The following is a 20,826-nucleotide window of genomic DNA, read 5'->3' on the forward strand; positions in this document are numbered from 1 at the left end:
TTAGAAGTTTTGGAATGGCCTGATTTTTGGTGATGATGATCTCCTCGCCGTAGAGATCATCCTCAACAAAAATCAGCCCATTCCAAGATCTCTAACCCATGTTTTGAAAAATATTTTGCCAAAATGTTTGTTGCTGAACATTTCCCATATACATATATAAGGTCCCGTTATTTGGCCAACATTTTGGCAAACACTTTTTCAAAACATGGGTTAGAAGTCTTGGAATGGGCTGATTTTTGGTGAGGATGATCTTTACGGTGAGGAGATCATCCTCACCAAAAATCAGCTCATTCCAAAACTTCTAGCCCCAGTTTACAAGTTGAAAAATCGTGAACCGTCCATTTTTTGTAAACCATTTTTGATGGGGTTAGAAGTTTTGGAATGGGCTGATTTTTAGTGATGATGATCTCCTCACCGTAGAGATCATCCTCACCAAAAATCAGCCCATTCCAAGATCTCTAACCCATGTTTTGAAAAATGTGTTTGCCAAAATGTTTGCCAAACTGTTGGCAAAATAACGCTACCCATATATATATATATATATATTCAAAAGACAATTTCTTTTGAACAAGATCGAAAGTTTTGAAAAATGAATGGCTATCGAACTTCCACATAACTATCAAACTTAAAAATGAAATTCAATGGTGAAAATTAACTTTTTTTAAGAATTTTTTTTCAAAATTCATAGAATTTCATCCTCTATAACCTTGATGCATCGGATCATGCTTTTCGATGCCTAGAGGTGAGTGCAAATCCTCACTTAAAAGGCTAGGGGGCTCTTTGCAAAATCATTCAACTCCAACCTATACATATCAAAATTAATAAAATACCTATTTATCAAATTATAAAAATACCCTCACTAAGTACAACAATAGACATATAAATTTATGAAAATGCCCCACCTCCTAAATACATTAAATTGCCTATTAAAACTACAAACATAGTCTCATCAAAGCAACTTCTAAATTATAAGAATAGTCCTCAATGCTTAATGTAATAACATACATATGAATTCAAACTTCTCATCATAAAATTTATTTGCATATAAAAATTACATCATATTCTTCGTCAATTTTATTTTAAAAAAAAGATCCCTCTTCATGAAGGTATTTTTGTAAATTCATACACTTGTTTTTGTAACAAGTAATAAAGGTATTTTTGAAATTTTAATAGTATCTTTAATGACAATTTTTTTTTTATAATTTTAATATATAGGTTGCTATACCTTTTGATGAAGATTTTTTTGTAACTTCATATGTATTTTAATGTAGCAAGTATTGGGATTATATTTATTATTTTAATAATTTATTTGATGTTGTTGAATTAATTAATTGATTTTATTTTTTATTTTAGCAAGAAATTACAACTAAAAAAAATTTATTGCAAATATCCACCAACAACAACAACAAAAAGGGATTGTGATAATTTAACACTCTTTTTTCAAACACCCTTGTACGTCCCATCACAAAATCGTAAATCATTTGCTTCAACATACATAAAAGAAAGATTTATAATTCGGTAACTACCAATCACAAAGCGAATGAGAGTGTCTGAAAAAAGAGTGTCAAATTATCATTAGTAAAAAATAATATAAGAGATTTCTCAATAGTTATAAAGAAATAATCTATGCAAATTGTTTGCATTGAAAACATTTGCAATGCAGCTGATTTGTAGTGTACAACGCAGGGCGTAAGCTCCAATAATCAAACAGAGAACTCACCGGACATCCATGGAAGAACTTAGAAATTTCACCGCTATCTTTATCTTTATTTAATCAAATTAATTTAGATTAATTCTAAGCTTTGTGAATCTACGTACGTAACACCGGAGGACCTTAAGTTGGTCAGGCTTGCTATTTATTTATTCACACACGTTATCCAAGGAAGAACTGCTGGACACGTGGCAAGATGAGAGTAATCGAAACCCATTCGTACTGCTGACGTATGCCTCCCACTCGTACGGTCTTGCCCTTTTACTCGCTCTCGTAGTGTCTCGTACCCACAATTAAACAGAAATAAGTAAAAAACGTGGTGTCGTTTTTATCGGGATTATCGAAAGCTTACGACACGTGAATCAAGCATTCTAGGGTACTTGTTAGTACGGAAAATATTAAGCTGTTAGAAGGGAATATAAAAGACTGTCACTTGTTAAATAAAAAATCACACACTCACATATCTCAATTTTAAAAAGAGATTCTATTGTCACACCAACTTTTATTTAGAGCACCTCAAGTTGTGTGTCAATTCTTGAGTGCTCTTAGTAAAAGTTGATGTGGCAATATAAGCACTCTTTAGAAAGTTTGCTATAAATATATAAGAAAAAACGTAATAAAAATGGGTGTGGTGGAAAAGTGTCTTGTGTGCTACTTTTGTAGTTTGGTGATCATTTAACAGCTCAACAGACATTTTTTTTATATCAAATATGCTGATTTTCAAAACTTTGGTACATTAGTCCACCAAGAATTTTTTTCTCTTGGTGGAATGTCGAAAGATTGGATCATACCCGAAATCCAATCCATTATGATCCAATAACTTAATATTAATATTTGGATTGAGGATTTAGATTTTGATATGATGTGATCAAATCAGGTTTGATCTGGACCAAAAATTATTGGATAGGGTTTTGATCTTAGTATTGAAATCCAATAAAACCTGATCCTTTGAGAGACCTGGATGATTATCAAATCAGTTCTAGGGGTGATTCGATCCTTATCAGGTTGGTCTCAAATTGATTCAGAAGCAATCCATTGACAGCCCTAGTAGGTAGGCCTATCAAGGATTCAAACAAACTAAAATAATGTACATTTTATTCGAAATAGCAATTTTGTCGAAAGTCACGATTTGATGATGCATGGATATTGTTGGGATAAAATATTTATTATATGGATACTCAAAAGATACGTCATAAAAACAACAATATTTTATCACTTAAAAATAAGGGTTTTGTTAGCTTATGTCCTAAGGGCACACGTTAAGGCACATTAAACATACCTTGAAATTTTATTTTTCTACAAAAAATACCCTCAAATGCTTCTTTCCAAGGTGTATTTAATCCACCTTAATGTACCCTAAAGATAAAAGTAAAGTGTTATGGTAGGAAAGTCTAAAAAGAATCATGATAATCTGACTACCCTAGATGGCAAACTCAATCGAATACCTTGACGTAAAAAGTTTGAGAATCATATATTTGCGCTTCTTGGGATACATAGTTGCACTTCCCCATAAACAAGTGTATCTCGAGGAGCACATACCTATGGTTCCAAACTTGTCACGTCAGTTAGTGGATTAAGTATGCCATGTGGGGTTGTTAGAGACTCGTCTAAAAAAGTTGTTCACCATTCAAATAAACATTGAATTATTGTGTATTGTAGGAAAGCTCTAACCTGACTATGTTAGTAAGGCTAGTAGTCTTACTAAGGCTTTTGGGCATATCACATGGAGGGAAAATGGCTATAGATGATGTTTTCCTTCATGAGGTCAATTAGAAGCCTTAGTATGGGACAATTAGCTATCGTTGATTTTCCCTTCAATTGATGCGATCAAAAGCCTTGGTAAGACTGAATTTGTTGGGTTAGGAATTTAGAGTTGTTGGAATCGAGATACGAATTACTTGTTTTTCCAACCACTTGCATATTCTCATTAATATAAGGCTTTGTTAGTTGGTTAATTGGTTAAATCTTCTTTATTAATCATTTTTTTTTTCGAGAAGATTTTAGGAATGAAACTCATCTTTTGGACCCAGCACTAGGGGTGTCAATGGGTAAGTTCCTAAGGAACTTAGAACCATAACCATGATATTTAGTTTGATTTCAGTTCTTGTTGATTCTGGGTCCGATTCCAAAATAAATGGAACCGGAACTGGATCTGCCAAAAATCACAGGTACCCATCAATTCCGATTCTCAAGAATTGAATTAGAAAAAAGGTATGTCAAATCATTATAAATAAATAAAAATCCTTTCAAAAAATATTATCAACAAAATTATTAACTTAGTTATAATTTATATACTACAGGTATAAATTAATGAATTTTTTCAAAAATAAAATTCATCTTTGTTAAAAATAATAAATTAAATTTTAGAAGAGTAATTCATTTTAAAATCCAATCAATAATTTATATGAAAAATTGAAGAATTTTATATAAGATGTATTTATTTTAAAATAAAAAATAGCTTAAATCATCTATAGTATGGAAAGAAATGACAAAATAAATGGTTTCGGGTACTTGTCGGGATCTGCAAGTAGGGTTTTTTATTTTGGTTAAATAGGTACCGATTGATACCCCTACGTAGCACTAGGATTAAACAATGGGTGTTTTACCAAACAAGTGAGCAAAAGAAATGACAAAATAAATGATTCCGGGTACTTGTGGGTATCTATTGGATAGAACCTAATGGTTCCAGTTCCTATCGGTTCACTTCCATTTTAGACCCGACTCTAATTGGTTCCAATAAAAAGGGATTTGTAACTAGGGTTTTCAATTCCAATTAAATGGGTATTGATTGACAACCCTACTTGGCACTAGGATTGAACAACGGGTGTTTTACCAAATAGGTGAGCCAAGGCCAAAATTGTCGTGCTATATATGTTTCTAAAATATTTAGCTTATAGGGGACTTTTATATTTGGTATTGAAAATTTCTATACCAAACAAGATAAATATTGCATTTGTATTAACTTAGATTTATTTTTATACCTTTAATATAATGATTTATTTAAGAGTCGTGATAATCTGACACCCCTCTGACTTACGCCCCCATCACAAAACCTTAGATCACACAAGGTACATATTGCATTTATATCAACTTAAATATATTGTCGTGCTAAATATGTTTCTAAAATATTTAGCTTGTAGGGGACTTTTATATTTGGTATTGAAAATTTCTATACCAAACAAGGTACATATTGCATTTATATTAACTTAGATTTATTTTTATACCTGTACTACAATGATTTATTTAAGAGTGGTGATAATCTGACACCCACTGACTTACGTCCCCATCACAAAAAATTAGATCACTTGCCTCGGGATACACAAGAAAAAGATTTATGATTCTATGTATCTCGAGGTAAATGATCTATGGTTTTGTGATGGGGTGTATATTAGAGGGGGCATAAAAAAAAATCATTATTCTTTTATTTAAACTTGAAGAAAAAAAAGGTATAAAAGTAAATTTAAATAAATGCAAGTACGACAGATACCTTGTTTGGTAAAAAATATTTCATTACCATATAAAAGATATCTCCATCTTGGCTTCTAAATGCCCTGTTTTGTTATTTCCCCGCCACTTAAATCTCTACATAAGTGTACTTTGCGCATATAATATAAATGGGAGCCTCAAAATCCTTAAAATTCATCTCTTTTAAGTCAGAAAAAATAATTCTAAGCATCAAAGGAATTTGAATTTACATACTTCATAGGACAGGAACCTGTGCTCTTTCCATCATGCCTTAATTCTCTCCAACCATAAACTCTTTTAAGGTCTTTATGTCTCTTGTTTTCCTTCCCATCTATATGCACAATATTTTCTTCTCATCATCAATCAACATTTAACGACAACAGAAACAGCATTTTCTTCTTCAAATTCCAATCTAAGAAGCCCTTATATGACAGGACTTGATAAATTTATCTGAGAAGTCAATGTACTTTGCCCATAGTGGTCGGAGCTGTGGGAACGCTATGTCAAGCCAAGGCTTCGCTCGGCCATTAAAATGGATAACACCAGCCCTTTCAGCATCAAACATAGTTGTGTTGTCCTGATAACCAAGCCCTAACATGTGCCAAAAGGGATCGATAACATGAACGTGACCATGGAAAGCTATTAGACCCGGGGGTAACGTTCCCAACTGCCAAAGGCTCAGATCTGATTTCAAGTTCTGCAAGAAGGAAATTAAATAAATTCACAAAACTATTTTATAAGACAATTTCATAGAAAAATTGAAGAGAAAAAAGTCGCACTTCTTTATAGAAAATTGATTCTGCTTTGAATGAGTTTTATGCCTATTCATGGAGTCATTAGCCAGAAGCTATTAGAGTACTAATATGATGCACTATAATAAGGTGTAGGAATAAAGAATATATTAATGCACCAAATCATGTTTATGTTAATACTTGAATAGGTCTCACTGGTTATCGCCAAGCCATTGACATTGATCAAATACAATTATATATTTTCTCGTAGATTTTTGGAATGGGATGATATTTAATAAGGTTACCAAATCGGGTTCTTATGGGATTCATATCCTTGAATTGTACCCCAGTTTTTCGAATCAGATTTCAGGTCTGATTCAATCCATCAATGGCCCTGTTGGATCATTTTTGGTCAAGCCAGCTTCACTATAATACCAAGCACATTAAATTATTAAATTATTAAATTGTCTGTGATGGAGTTTACCTTCTGAAGCCAGTAATGGTAGGTGTGGCTTATGTTAGTCTTCCTCCATGCCTCTAGATCAAAGATGTTCATGCCATAGGCCCATGCACATTCATTCGGATCGAAATTCTCTTTTACTAAGGGATGAGAAAAGTTCAAATAGCTCTTGAGTCTCTTCGACATAACGAATTTATCATCTCCTCTACACGTCTCCACAGCTCCATTGACTTTGCCCCTAAGATTGATGTCCCACAGAGGTGAAAGATCGGTTTGAACCACAATATCGTCATCCAGGAAGACTACCTTATTAAGGGTTGGAAAGAGCTGCACCATTCGAAGAACCTCTGGAGTTATACTCTTAACTGATAAAATTAATCTAATCTAAGCTTTATGAGTATTTTACTAAAAGGACCGAGAAGTCAACATTACTGTGTTTAAAACATTTAGCATAAAAGAGATCTTGTGAATTTGGTAATGAAAATTGTTTATCAAAAATAGTATATATTGTACTTAAATTTACTTTTGCACCATTTTTTTTAAATAAATGCCCAAGAAAACTATACAAAATTAAAGTTTAATAAAATGCAAATACAGTAATAATTATTATATAAATAAAAAAAATTACCCTACTGTGGATATCTCCTATCTTTTAATTTTTTTTTTTTTTAAATCTCTTATAACACAATAATAATCTCAATGTAAAGATGATATGGTATACCAAACACCACGTTATCTATGTGCATCTATGCCTAATATACTTCATTAATATCTAGGCTTAATAAAGCAATAAAAATTGAATCATTAATTAACATCCTAACTTACCTCTGGTAGATATATACGTATGTGATTCATGATTGAATTATACTTGGGACTAAGTGCTTGTAGTTTCGCAGCAATGACATAGGGCTTCTCAGTAGTATTTGCAATGATAGCCGATGAACCTCCACGAAACTGCGACCGAACCCTTTGATCCTTCTCCATTGCTTCCAACACAGGGACCTTCCCCTTAGTAAACCAATCAAAATGATGCAACCCCTTGACCTCAATTATAGCTGGAGTTAAAGGGTGCAAAGAGAACCATGCTTGCATTGAAGAGTAAGTTTTACGATCCGTAATTATATGAAGCACAACCTTCTCGGGACGCAAAGAATTGTGAACAAGTGAGGTTGCCACTACAGAGGTGGCGAGGACATTATCCGAAGCGAGGACGAAATGAAAGAAAGAGTTGTCGACGAGGTATGGGACGCACTCTGGTGCTGGGAGCTGAAGCCTTGCTGCAGCGTTGGTGGAATATTCGTTGGCTAGTCTTAGAGCAAGGCAGTGGAGCTGTTTTGGTATGCTGCTTGATGCCACGTGGCGGTATAGATACTCTTGGATTTTAGCTGTTCTTGTCTTTTGTTCAAGGAATTTGACCTAACAAAGTCAAGATACGATCTTCAATTATATAATTAAATTAAATTAAATAAAGATTTAAAAATATTTTTATTATAAAATTCAGGATCGTACTTATTAAATATAACATTATATTTCAGTCCAATTTCTAATATGACTTGTTTAAGTACTCCATGTGTCATGATGAGTTTCTTGGTTGACTCGCCGAGCTGGTTCCAACGAGTTATAATTTCAAGTCAACTCAAAATTCAATAGTGTAGACTCATTACTTAAAACCATAGTTTTAAGATACCCTGAGTCGACTCAAAACTCGACCAAGTTGACTTGACTCGATTTAATTTCAAGCTGACTTGATTTAGTGGGCTTGAAAATACTAAAATTTTAGGCGGGCCGGGCCGAACCAATAGCCCTACCAAAAAATACGCTTTGTCAAGATAAGCTAAAGCTAGCTGTCACAAAAGTGAAAGAAAAGTTCAATAGGGGGTTCATAGTTCATACCATGGCCTTGAGCTTCACAGTAAAGGTCTTCAAATCTGACTTGTTGCTTTTCATTTCAGCAACAAAATCCTCTAATGTCTGTGGGACATCTGATGATCCTGCCACTTCCATATCTTCTTCCCTCCCATTTCCTTCTAATATTCGATACATATCTTCTGGCACCTTTTTGGATCATCAACAAAACAAATAAATGCAGTTTTCATTTTCTAATTTAATTAAATTTGTTCCAAATTCTATAGAATATATAGATATGATTAAAGAAAAAAAATTAAATTTTGTATCGATAATACGCGTTTTGGAGATCACCATTGAGTCTAGCCGTCTTCCCCAAATTCTTGGTCCTAGTCTCTTCCCCACGCATCCTATAAGGGGATCAAAATTCATGATTATATACCAACAACGATGATAATCACAAAATCAATAATTAGAATGTTTAGTACCTCGGCTAATCCATTCCTTTGTTCCAAAGCCCTATAGAGCCTGAACTGGCCAAGCCCTTCCTAGGCCCAAATAAACTCGAGCCAAGTTCAACTATGTTTCGAGTCCAACTTTTGGGGTCTTATAAGTGATATTTTAAATCATACAATCAACTATATATTGAGTCATTCTCACCATGGTTAACGTTAAAAAACTCAATTCATTGCAATATTGTTGTTTACATGAGAAAATTGATCGATAATAACAAGTTAGCAAATAGTCAATATGTTTTAGTTTCAAATCAATATTTAGTGAATTTATGAACAGAATAATCATGGATTAAAATTTTATAAGGGTAGTCATTTCATTGGTGGGTTTGATACCTATATGGGTTATATAAAAGCGGGTAAGAACTAAGTAATTATCATATACTACCTCAAATATAAATGTAGGCAGTTAAGGCTTAACCTGATCCAAATTTTATGGGCTTGAAATTATATCTTGGACCTAGTATGCATGCTCAAGATCAAAGCCCTGGTCCCTGATTTTCGGGTTGGGTGGGCCTGTTAACGAACCAACCCGTTCTATTGACAACAACATTGGATCTTCTACAAATGAATGACCATCTCATCCATAGGTGATCTTGACAGGAAGCCATAAGATATGATAGATAATTCAAAAAATATATATGGGAAAAGGTTGCATAGACCGAGGTCCACATTTGAGCGACATGGACTGTCTCATTTGTCCAAATGACAACTTGGTCTCTTGTTTGTGGTTTAGATTGGCTTGAAAAAAAAAATCCCCTCAAAAAAGTATTTGTTGTCGTGAACTCCTATATTCAAAATTTAAATCCAATGGTGAAAAAATTCTCTTTTTTCTATTCTATTTTTTTGAGAGTTGATAAAATTTTATGCTCTACAGACACGTGCCACCCCGATGGTGTATTTGGGCACCACCTTGACATGTGATCCATAGAGAGAGATAGTCCCTCGGTCCATATAATACCATCTCTATATATATAAAATGGTGGTAAGTGAAAGTAAAATTATGAAATTTATTCAAATATAACATTTTTACTTTACAAAATTAAATTTTTATTGATTTGATCATCCAAACATATTTCAATTAATATTGCACTGTCTTTTATCATCTACATTAATATGATTACCTTAAATTTCTCTTTTAAAATATTATAATCCTCTATCAGATGATGATGTATGGAAGAGGTCAATTCCAGGCGACTTCTTCAATATAGAAGAGACACAATACGATTAATGCATAGTTAACTACGTCTACATTAAATAAACTACTATATAATTATTCTTTAAACTACAAATTTTAATTTATAGCTTAGAATGTATGGAGATAAGTCCAAGCTCTAACCAAAGATTTCTTTAATAAATATACTTGAAGCTTTGAGAACTTGATGCTGTTCTTGAGAAGCATACATGATCATGAACAAATTAAGTGATGAGATGACATGACGCACGTACCTATGGTAGAGCACTTGGTTTCACCATCGATCGTATCCACGGCCGTCAACACGAACACAAATCGGAGCAAGAACGTAAGAACTAAAAGCGAATAAAACACCATTCGATACGAAACCCGTCTTGCACCAACCTTCACCTTTATAAAATCTCGAACTCCTTTCCCAGGAAGAACAGTTACGTGCCTCAAGCTCGGTGATATATGAAGCTGCATTTTGTGATTAAAAAAAAAAATTTAAAAGAAGAAACACACAATGATACTCGTCGAGTCCCTCCTTCGTCTCCCTCTCTACTTCAATTGAGGATGAATGCTGAAAAGATGGTTTCAAATCCAAGAACCCATATGGGGGAGGAGCTATGTCTGGTGTAAAGGTTGCTGTCTTTTACCTAACCTTGCTTAGCATTTAGGCTAGAAAATAGAAATACAAGGATACTGAGTTCATTTATTTATTTGTTTTTTTATTTTATTTTTTCTAGGCATGAAGGTTGTTGTGGGGAAAAGGACTTGGGACTTAGAAGAGAGGGTGATGGTGTCGTTGTATGGTATTACTTCGCTTTGCCTACAAATGAAGTTTGGAGAGCAGAAGAAGAGAGAAAAGTGAGGGAGGAGGGAGGAATTTGACGGAACAGAGTTTCTACATCGAAAATGACATTCGCTTTAAATAACAATGACGCGCAGTTGGGTTGAAATGAAGTGGAGTGAAATTACAGGAAACAACATCTTATTTTCTTTTGACCAATCATTGAAGACCACGTGGTATATTTGGGGTTTCTTTTTAGAGTATTTTAACTTGACTAAGGATCCAATACGGTGTCCCGTTGTTAGGTCTCTACGTGGCACGGATTAGTTGGTGATTAAAATACTTTGGGCTTTTAATAGCCGTTCATTCAGCCCAATGTCTTCAAACTCCAATAAAACATTACCACGTAGACACCTGATGTTGCTGAACGACTCGATTTAATTTAATTTAATTTTTAACGTAAACGACCTTTTAATAATTATTATTTAATCTTACTTCAACATTACACGTGAGTTACACATGAAATATTAAATAATTATTATATATATATATATTTTACTCCAACAATACATTCTTTTCTTTCTTTTCTTAAATGGTGATACTTATTCAAAAATTTTAAGTTTCTTGTATCTTTCTTTATACCCCCACCCTGTAATTATAATTAGTACTTCTTAAGATCTTTTTCTTTTATTATTCAAAATTATTTTTTTCATAGAAGTTTGAGAGTTTTATTGAATATTAATCTTACTTGCTTTGTGTGTTAAAAATAACATTAATTTGACATTTTCATTGAAAAAAATTTAATAAATTAATCTATTGGTTGCACACATTTGTTAGTGTTCATAATTGAGTAGTGATCTAGAACGTGTCTACATGGTAGTTTGAATTGAAAAATATGCACATTGGGCTGCGTGCACAACTTAGTTATGAGTCCAAGGTGTTTTGAACTCCAACTGAGCATGCCAATCGACTCTGCTTGATGTGACATGTGCTAGAATTGTATCTTTGTACTTCTCGAGATACACAATTGCACTTTTTGGGGATGCGCAGTTTGTATCCCAAGGAATACAAATCTATGAATCTATCACATGTCACATCAAGAGATTCAGTATGCCATGTGGGATAGTCAAATTATCAACACTCATAATTTATAACAAAGCAAAAATTCTACCAAATAAATTACAAGTGCATTGCATTTTAATTGTAATTTTATAACATGAACAAATATAACGTAAAGTTTAATTTTCTTGATGATAATTGGGCACTTGTAAATTTTCAGTAGAAGTGACAAAACATTGATATGTAATCATAAGATTAGAAGTAATATAAGTTTTAACTTCGGTTTACAGTACTTTGTTTTATAATAAGTCAGTTAAAATTAGGGATGCAAGTTGGTTTGGTTTGAAGTCAAATTTGAACTAAATCGACATAGGTCGGTTCCACTAAATAAGAACCATAACTGAACATAATTTCATTGGAATCAAATCAACCCAAACCAAATTAAAATCAGTTCCATGAATAAATCACTAATCTATACATAAAAAGTCATTAGTTTATCCATAAAAGATCATTAATCTATGTCTTAACTCCTAAAATAATTCATAATAATTATTATACACATATATATATATTCTATACAAATTTTATCCAAGAACTAAACCAAATCACCCCCAAAGTTATCGGTTTGGTTCAATTCTTGGTTTGAACTAGATCAAGTTGCACCCTAGTTAAAACGTAGGTTGTTTGATTGTGTTTCTTGGATCTAATCCCTTAGACCTAATTAAACAATTGTGACTTTTATGGGCTGGGATGGCCCAATGGGCTTTTGGCCAACTCATTGTTAGATTGGGCTTGGGTTCTTCTCACTCAGTCAGTTATTCTTAGGTCAGTCTTGGGGCTGCATTGCTTAAGTCTGTTATCATGGGCTAAACTGGATAAATGGGTACTCAATTGACCAATGCTACCTAGGATCCCATTCTGATTACTATGTAGTTTGGGAACTTTTTCACTGATACCTGTATCAAACCAGAATGACAATCTACTGGATCCAGGATTGTCAATGGATCAGGATCGAACCGAAATGATAATAAGTTGGTACCAAATCCTATAAGAACTTAATTAGATCCGGACCGAATTGGATCGGTCACATTAAGTTCCAGATCCAATCCTATAAAATATGGTGTGTCCTGATTCCGATACAATATCGAAAATCAAGACAATCTAAACTGTACAATTAATTGTATAGATTGGTACCTAATCGGAACTAAGTCTACCCAGTTGAGATCCATGATTAAGCTATAACCCCAATCTGGATCAGAAGTTATTGATTTCGGGTCTGAACTTGTGTTGTTGGATCAGGTCATCGGGTACACTCAGATCCATTAACAGCCCTAGAAAGAAGAACAAATGACGCCCAAGTCCCAAGTCTCCAAAGTACAACCCTCCACCGTGTGTGCGACTGTGAGGTGGTGGTGGTTCTATATTTGAAGTGTCTTCTTCAATGGATACTCTATTCTGCCCTCTCGATGCAGAGTTCTCTGAAATAATCTCAGCTCTTCTTAAACCTCCTTCTCCTCAACAAGTTCAGGCAAGCTTTTATATTTATATTTTAATTTGTTAATCTCTATTTTCTTCTTGAACTTCAAATGGGGCTAAATATGAAAACTATAGTTTAATTACTGAAAAAAAAAAAAAAAACTGTATTTTATATTGTTTCTTCCCCAACTAAACTTGGGTTAGGTTGATTTGTTGATCTCATTATCTGTCTGATTTTCCTTAACTAGTGATGATGTAGAAAATATGTTTTTTTTTTTCTTTTTTTCTAAACAGGAATACTTCGATCAACTTATAATAGCAAGGCAATGCAACGGTCTCAAAATAAAAAACGAGGGAGAGTTCGGAAAGGGTCTGTAAATATCATCCTTTTTTTTTTTTTTTCACATGTTGTACATTCTATGGTCAGGTTTGAATAAGTGAATATCATTGAAAAACTATTGATTTGGAGCCAAACCATGTCCCCATTTCGCTGCTACTTGCATTAATCGATGTATTATTGAATTGGGCAATAAATTCAAGACTCAATTGATGCACCCATTAACATATAATTTGATTTTTATTTTATTTTATTAAGCCAGGAAACCTGTATAGTTGTTGCATATAGAGCGGAAGGAACAAACCATGAATGAAAATTGAGATGCGGGAAATTTGTTTAGGAAGCTAGATACTGCATGTCCAAGATTGTTATGCGTTTGGGTTCTCTTTAGTATTTTAATTGGATTATATTATGTGTTCCGATTCAAATGTTGAAGTACAGGGGTATATGCGGAGTCGAAATTCAGAGAAGGGGAACTTGTTTTGAAGGATCAAATGCTTGTCGGTGCTCAACATAGTTCTAATAAGGTCTCATCTTTGATCAACTTTTCTTTGATTATGTTTTATTTCTTTATGTGGATTATCATTTGATACCTTACCCATGTGTTTACAAGTTTTTCTAAGTGTATGTCTTCTTTTGTGTCATAGGTTGATTGCTTGGTTTGTAGCTATTGTTTTCGCTTTATTGGCTCAATAGAACTTCAAATTGGAAGGAAACTCTATTTGCAAGATTTAGGATTATCGAAGAGCAATGAATGTGCAACTTATTCATCGGATGGAGATGACAACTCCCTCATGACAGACATTGATAATTTGGGTTCATGCTCTTCTAGTGGTCTGGAAGAGAAGATACCTCTCCCCAAGGAAGTTTTACAGTCAATAATGAATGGCGACATCGTGCTTCCTTACTCAAAGAAGTTCTCTCTGCCTTCAGCAATGCCTTGTCGTGGTGGGTGTGGTGAAGCACACTACTGCAGGTTAGCAAAATTAGTCTCTTTTCAAACAACATTGTGTGAAGTATCCGGTTTAATTCACACCATATAAAGACAATGTTCTTCCTGTGTCTATATTTAAGGTGCTTTGAAATAATATTGAATTAACAACCTTTTTGCAGCAAAATATGCGCAGAGGCAGATTGGGAATTGTTTCATTCTTTACTATGTACTGGGGAGCGATCAGGATCCTTATGCAGGGAGGCACTTTTAAAGTTTGTTGAACATGCTAATGGTGAGGTTTCAACACTAAGAAATCAATGCTACAATCCATTTAATTGTATAATTTAGCAGGTTATTATGCTATTATTACATATTTCTCATTTCACTTCTACTTATCCTTGTTCGTTTTTTTTTTTTTCTTTTTCCCAGAAACAAATGATATTTTCCTTCTTGCTGCTAAGGTATGATTATTTGCACCAGTCATGGATAAGAATTTTTTTTTTCTTGTTGTACGGTGCTGGTATGAAGTAATTCTACATCACAAACGTACTGTTCAAATATGATTTATCTAGGACGTTTAGTAGTCCCATCTTTTATAAACTAGTATTGTTGGGTGAAATACTTCATTCAAAGAAAACAATCTCAAGTTCAAATTTGTGGAGCTTTGGCATGTATGACCTCCCTGATGAGGGTTTTCAACCTCTTGAGGCCCACCCTTTGACCACTTTCTGGTGTCTGAAAAAATTCAACCTTGCTCACAAACATGTAAAACTACCTTGCTGATGAGGGGTTTTGACCTCTTGAGGTCCACCTTTCACTAATTTGTGGGAAATCTGAAAAATTCAATATGTCTTGCAAATATGTTATATACTGATGAGGGTTGCAAGCTCTTCAGCATGCTTATCTAAAAATAAAAATAAAATCATGTGTGAAATACACCTCTGGCATAGCAACCTTCGATCATTAAGATTGTCTTATCCAGTTGGGGTCTGAAAATTATATATGCCTCCAAAGGTAATATTTTCAAAAATGGACTATTTTTTAGATTGTAAGATATGTACATAAAATACGGTACCACCGTAGATTTGGTAGTCAATTACTCTATATATCTCACAGCTGATTTATTTTGTTAATCGGGACTGTCTGATCTGTTGGTCCCATGTGAAAGACCTAGTTGACTGGAAATCATCTTGATCAGATGTTAGTACAGTGACTACCCGGTGTGTTCCCTATAAAATAATTATAAACTGAAACAACTGATCTTGGATAAACATTTTTTTGGCCTCAACTTTCAGGCAATTTCATTCACCATTTTAAGGTACAAAAAGTTGAAAGCAGCTGATCTTGGAGACCAAGAATCATTCACTGGACAAAAGGGAATGGACAAATCTGGTTTTTCTCTTCTTTTGGAAGCTTGGAAGCCACTATCAATGGGACACAAGCGAAGGTTCCATTTATTTTACCTTTGTGTCATGGTCCACTATAGATTTTTGTCAATTAGCTACAATCCTTTATTCAAGATGTACACAAGTTATAAAAATATCTATCGTAAATGTATCTGTGAACACAAACAATTATAGTACATTGTCCTTAATAATTTCCCATTGTATCCTATAGAAGAATTTCCACGTGGTTTTTATTAACATAGATAAGCATATGATAGTCTCAAGAGAGTTAATCTCGTGGGTTTTGAGATGGATGAGTGTTAAGATTAGGAAAGACAAAAACTAAAATGTTTACATTCATCATCGTCATCATTAAGTTCCTTAATTCTATCTAAATCCATCTTTATCATTAATTCAAATGTCACCATGTATGTTCTTACCATCTCAGATCATGTCATTTTCTACATCCACCACATTTTCTTGTTAACCCCTGTCATTCACGCGAGTTCCCACTCTCTTTATCAATACAACTTTCCCTTTCATCTTCTTATTTTCTAAATTTTCTCTTATATTTGCTCTTTATTTTTGTGCATTTTTCAAGTTTGAAACTATAGTCAGATTTTTTTGGCTATGCCAATTTGCTATTAAAATAGTAACTAAAGATAGGAAGACACATCCTTGGCTAATATAATTAATTGAATGGTGAAATAGAATAAATGGTGCCAACGGCTATTATTTATTTATTTTGCTTCGTATATTGCTTTTAATACATTGTTTTTTTTTTCTGCACACAGAAGAAGTCTTCATTATTTTTCATTGCATATTAGGATGCTCACGTGCTTATGATTTGCTGGTAGGTGGTGGGACTGTGTGTCTTTGCCAGATGACATTGATCGTTGCAATGAAGTTTCGTTTAGAATGCAAATAAAGGAACTAGCATTCACGGTAAGCTTCTTTAAAGGGTTGGTGTATGCTATGTTAATTTACTTTTCTGCTAATGATACTAGTTTCTATAGGACCTTGGAACTATAAGAAAAGTCTCTCTTTCATAATTAAAAATCAGACTTCTATGGTAAAAGTTTTGCAGAACCCATTACAACATGACTAGTTTTCGTTGATGATATGATCTTTAAATTTTACCTACATGAGCATTGCAAAGTTTCTTTGTTACATTTAAGTATTTAATCAATGATATCAAGATATATTGCACAAGTTCAACTCCACAACTTTGATTAACATGTCAATTTTGGATACTGTATGTCTAGACTGCAAGAAATCTTTCAACTCATTAGGTTCTTGCAACTTAGAAAAAAATAATAGTAATAATAATTGGCATTTTGGCTCTGTCTTCGATCTGAATTTAAAGGTTATTGAAATCTATGGAATTGTTCATCGTGAACTCAATAATTTAAGCTATACTTATTGCATAGCATACAAGTCACAAGTGGACAGTTCTTCATTTTCTCATTTTGTTAACATAATATTATCATGAACTTCAAAAGCAGGTTAATTACTAATATTTATTCTCATCATGTGAAATATTTGAGGTGAACCTCTAGTGTTAGGTGTATTTAGATTTGGAATTATGCTGCAACTATGTTTTTTAGAGTCGTTATTTTAATGGCTCAGTTTGAATGTTCCAGTCGCTGCAGCTCCTAAAGGAATCTATCTTTGACAAGGAATATGCACCCTGTATCCTTTGAAGTGCAGAAACATTTGTCAAAGCAATTATTACTCTCTTTTAGTTAAGATCCTTGACTTCACCTAGTATTTTCACTCGACCTCTATGGGCATATTATTGGCATGTTTGAGCTAAATAATCTGTGAGTTCTGAATTCCTTCAAGGCTAATGTTTTTCCCATATCTACTCATCTTTTTTTTAATTGGTCTTTTCTACTCGTGTTACTTGCCTAGTCTGCTTAAAATAAGAATCATACGTATGAAGACATATCTAATTATCTATTACTTACAAGGTATTATAGAGTTCCCCATTTGAAGGCTCTTGTATGTCTACGATTATTTAAGCCTTTAGTTCATAAAAATTAACATAATTTATTGTATATGTAGTGATTTGGTTGTAGCATCACCAGTGGAGGATTATTTTTTATATATTGATGATCTTCCAAAAGTGGAAAAGGTAAGAACAATAATCTCTCACCCCCCTTGTAATTGGTCTACTGGTGTCATTCCTTATTATCATTTTTGACTAGAGATTGTACTGCAGGAAGAAGCGGAGCAAATTACACAACCATTTTTGGATGCTCTTGGAGATGAATATTCAGTCTGTTGTCAAGGTAGGTTTAGTTTCGAACAAAACTGCACCACTATGACAAAGTACTGATGACTTCCATTATTTAGAATCTTTCCTTTATAGAATGCTCGATAGGATTCTCTTCTACAAGATATAATTCATTAACACTATAATAATAGAGTTTAGAAGCATTTGCATATTTTAGCTATTTTATGGTACATTTAGCTCTCCCAATATTGTTTACACTGTAGTATACTGTGTAAGACATCATATTCCATGGTTGAAACTGATAAACTTTCGATTGAACTGAATAACCAAGAGAAAGGATGATATCCCGTGAGATTACTTTAAATAAATAAATAATAGGTAGTTGTATAACTATCATAATTGATTAATCCAATCCTAATATAAGATAATGATTTGGTGTAGCAGTATACACTGTATTATAATACATCACATCTAACACTCTAGTACCCTCTCACAATCGTTGTTCCTTTGAATAATTATTTAGTGTGTCACAATACACCTTATTGTTTGACATCACATTTAATACTCTAATAGAAACACTGATTTACCATTAATATAATGTGCGGATTTCTAGTCTGTTTTGTACCCAAAGAGTTTCAATGATATAAATGGTAAATATCCATGTAATCACTTCAGATAATTTGTTGACCACTTTGTAAAGAAAAACCCAATGTAATCTTAATAAATGATAAAATTTTGAAAGCTTAAGTATTATGCATTGATATTGTCTCTTTCAGTTACTTTCCTTCTCCATTTGTAATCCTATTTCATAGCTGTCTTCGTATAAGGATCTGAACAACGTAAACTGTCCTTCTACTTCATATAATTACTCTTCAAAATAAGAATCTTGAGAGTAAGTTAATTTTTTTAGTTCATGCGTTTCACATATCGAAACGCAATTATTTTCTTCTTTTGTGGAACAAATTGATTGTCATATGGAAGAAAAATGCATAATTGTTTTTTCTTTTTCCCTTAAATGTTTCAGATTTAATTATAAACATATCTAACCTCGTTTTTCTTTATTTTGTGCCAGGCTCAGCATTCTTCTCATTACAGAGTTGTATGAACCATTCCTGTTGTCCTAATGCCAAAGCATTTAAAAGAGAGGAGGTAATTCGAAAAATTGGAGTTGCAAATATTAGAAGCTTTATTCTTCCAAGAAGAATGGTTTAGTTGAATTCTTTTTAGCTCTTTGGGGTTTATGTTTTTTTTCCAAAACATAAAAATTCTGATCCATTTGAAGATCAAAACATCCAACAAAATGCAACCTTTATGTGATTTATATTAAGACAAATCCCATAGAACCCACCTTCACCGTCATTAACCACTACATTGCTTGTGTGGCAAAAAAAAAACTGTACTCCACCCATCAAGCTTATCTCCCCCTCACTTGGATATCAAGTGCAACAATGAATTTTTTTTTTTTTTACTTAAGTAAACAGAATATAAGGACCAATCGAAAGCCAAGTCCCAACCACAAGAACTTAAGTGTAGATTTTCTCTCATGGTGAATATGAGAAAAGTCGGCCTTTTACTTTTTTCCATCATGCGCCTTTTAAATCATGGAAGATTCCAATTGCAGGATAGAGATGGCCAGGCAACAATACTGGCACTCAGATCCATTTCCCCGGGAGAGGAGGTAATTTTTTACCTTGAATATTATTGCATTTATGGTCTGATAGCCAGTTACAACTTACAAAATAAGCATCTCATGATCATGGTTTTAAGTCTTGTCCGATGCATTTGACTTGTCTATCCGTATCATTGGTGGACGATACCGAGACGTATTGGACAAGTCGTCTCGGTCTTGGATGAGATTTAAAACCATGGTCATGACTCCTATCCTGTTTGACGAGCTTTGCTGCCTAAGATTTAGCAGAATCAAATGAACATGAGTAACATGACTTGTATTATCATCAATTTACAGATAACAATTTCATATATTGATGAGGACCTTCCTTTCGAAGAGAGACAAGCACTACTTGCAGATTATGGTTTCAGATGTCGATGTCCCAAGTGCCTAGAGGAAGAGCCATAACCATTACTACTAAAAGATTGCAGCACCTTCAACAAGTGAAGCTTTAATTGAACCAGATTGCTTTTGGGAAAACATTGTATTTGTATGTACCTTTTTATAAACCTACCGGACAATAATTATCAATTTTGTTTTTAACATGAAAGGTTCTACCGTTTTGGATTCTTCAAGGATTCCGTTATAGTGGCTGGGTTTTGTTTCCACATTAGAGTTCATGATTTGTGGCAAACAAAGACCTCAAGATGAATGTTTGCGTAACTATTTCCTAAATGATGTAACTATTTCCTAAATGATACGTAATCCTTGTACATTTAGGGCTGTTATATTACCCCCCACAGTAACAATAATAGAACCTTTGAAAGGATAATTCTCGAGTACCCTGGTTTGATGAAGATTAGAAATGCCTCCCCCATGTTTTCGTGCTTATTGAGTTCAGTCTTGCATGAGAGAGCCACATAAAATGACCAAAACACCATCTTTGTACTAGCGGTGGGTACAGCAAAAACCAGCTAATGAAAATATTGACTCTTCCGGAACAAGTAACGACGAATCAACATACGAATGGAATAGATTCGAAGTAACCCCAGAATAGTTTCTATTGTTTTGACCTCTTCACAAAAATCAAGCAATT

General features: G+C 33.5%; 2 protein-coding genes across 2 annotated transcripts; one reads left to right on the plus strand and one right to left on the minus strand.

Moving 5' to 3' along the window:
• Positions 1-5,340: 5,340 nt before the first annotated feature.
• GAUT12 (galacturonosyltransferase 12) lies at positions 5,341-10,520 on the minus strand. Its single transcript, XM_086449053.1, has 6 exons — positions 10,174-10,520; positions 8,567-8,622; positions 8,261-8,422; positions 7,193-7,783; positions 6,392-6,694; positions 5,341-5,873 (listed from the first exon to the last, which is right to left on the minus strand). Exons 1-6 carry the CDS (start codon positions 10,382-10,384, stop codon positions 5,589-5,591), a joined length of 1,608 nt encoding a protein of 535 aa, XP_086305179.1. The 5' UTR covers positions 10,385-10,520; the 3' UTR covers positions 5,341-5,588.
• A 2,588-nt stretch (positions 10,521-13,108) lies between these two features.
• On the plus strand, positions 13,109-20,360 carry ATXR2 (histone-lysine N-methyltransferase ATXR2). Its single transcript, XM_086449054.1, has 15 exons — positions 13,109-13,278; positions 13,521-13,596; positions 14,005-14,090; positions 14,211-14,539; positions 14,677-14,789; positions 14,927-14,958; positions 15,793-15,944; positions 16,740-16,827; positions 17,526-17,574; positions 17,651-17,705; positions 17,950-18,019; positions 18,107-18,176; positions 19,194-19,270; positions 19,743-19,799; positions 20,088-20,360. Exons 1-15 carry the CDS (start codon positions 13,192-13,194, stop codon positions 20,196-20,198), a joined length of 1,452 nt encoding a protein of 483 aa, XP_086305180.1. The 5' UTR covers positions 13,109-13,191; the 3' UTR covers positions 20,199-20,360.
• The last annotated feature ends 466 nt before the right edge of the window (positions 20,361-20,826 follow it).

This window comes from Akebia trifoliata, chromosome 1, assembly GCF_017979445.1.
Source record: "Akebia trifoliata isolate Shusen 1 chromosome 1, ASM1797944v1, whole genome shotgun sequence".
Lineage (NCBI taxonomy): Eukaryota > Viridiplantae > Streptophyta > Magnoliopsida > Ranunculales > Lardizabalaceae > Akebia > Akebia trifoliata.

Bases quoted from the DNA above. Each gene is read 5' to 3' on its own strand.
- GAUT12 (XM_086449053.1), bottom strand. From the start codon at position 10,384: ATGCAGCTTCATATATCACCGAGCTTGAGGCACGTAACTGTTCTTCCT. The intron at 6,695-7,192 runs GTAAGTTAGGAT...CGAATGGTGCAG, and splicing joins TACGTATATATCTACCAGAG to CTCTTTCCAACCCTTAATAA. The intron at 5,874-6,391 runs GTAAACTCCATC...TCCTTCTTGCAG, and splicing joins ACCATTACTGGCTTCAGAAG to AACTTGAAATCAGATCTGAG.
- ATXR2 (XM_086449054.1), top strand. From the start codon at position 13,192: ATGGATACTCTATTCTGCCCTCTCGATGCAGAGTTCTCTGAAATAATC. The intron at 14,790-14,926 runs GTGAGGTTTCAA...TCTTTTTCCCAG, and splicing joins GTTTGTTGAACATGCTAATG to AAACAAATGATATTTTCCTT. The intron at 17,706-17,949 runs GTGAGTTCTGAA...TTGTATATGTAG, and splicing joins ATGTTTGAGCTAAATAATCT to TGATTTGGTTGTAGCATCAC.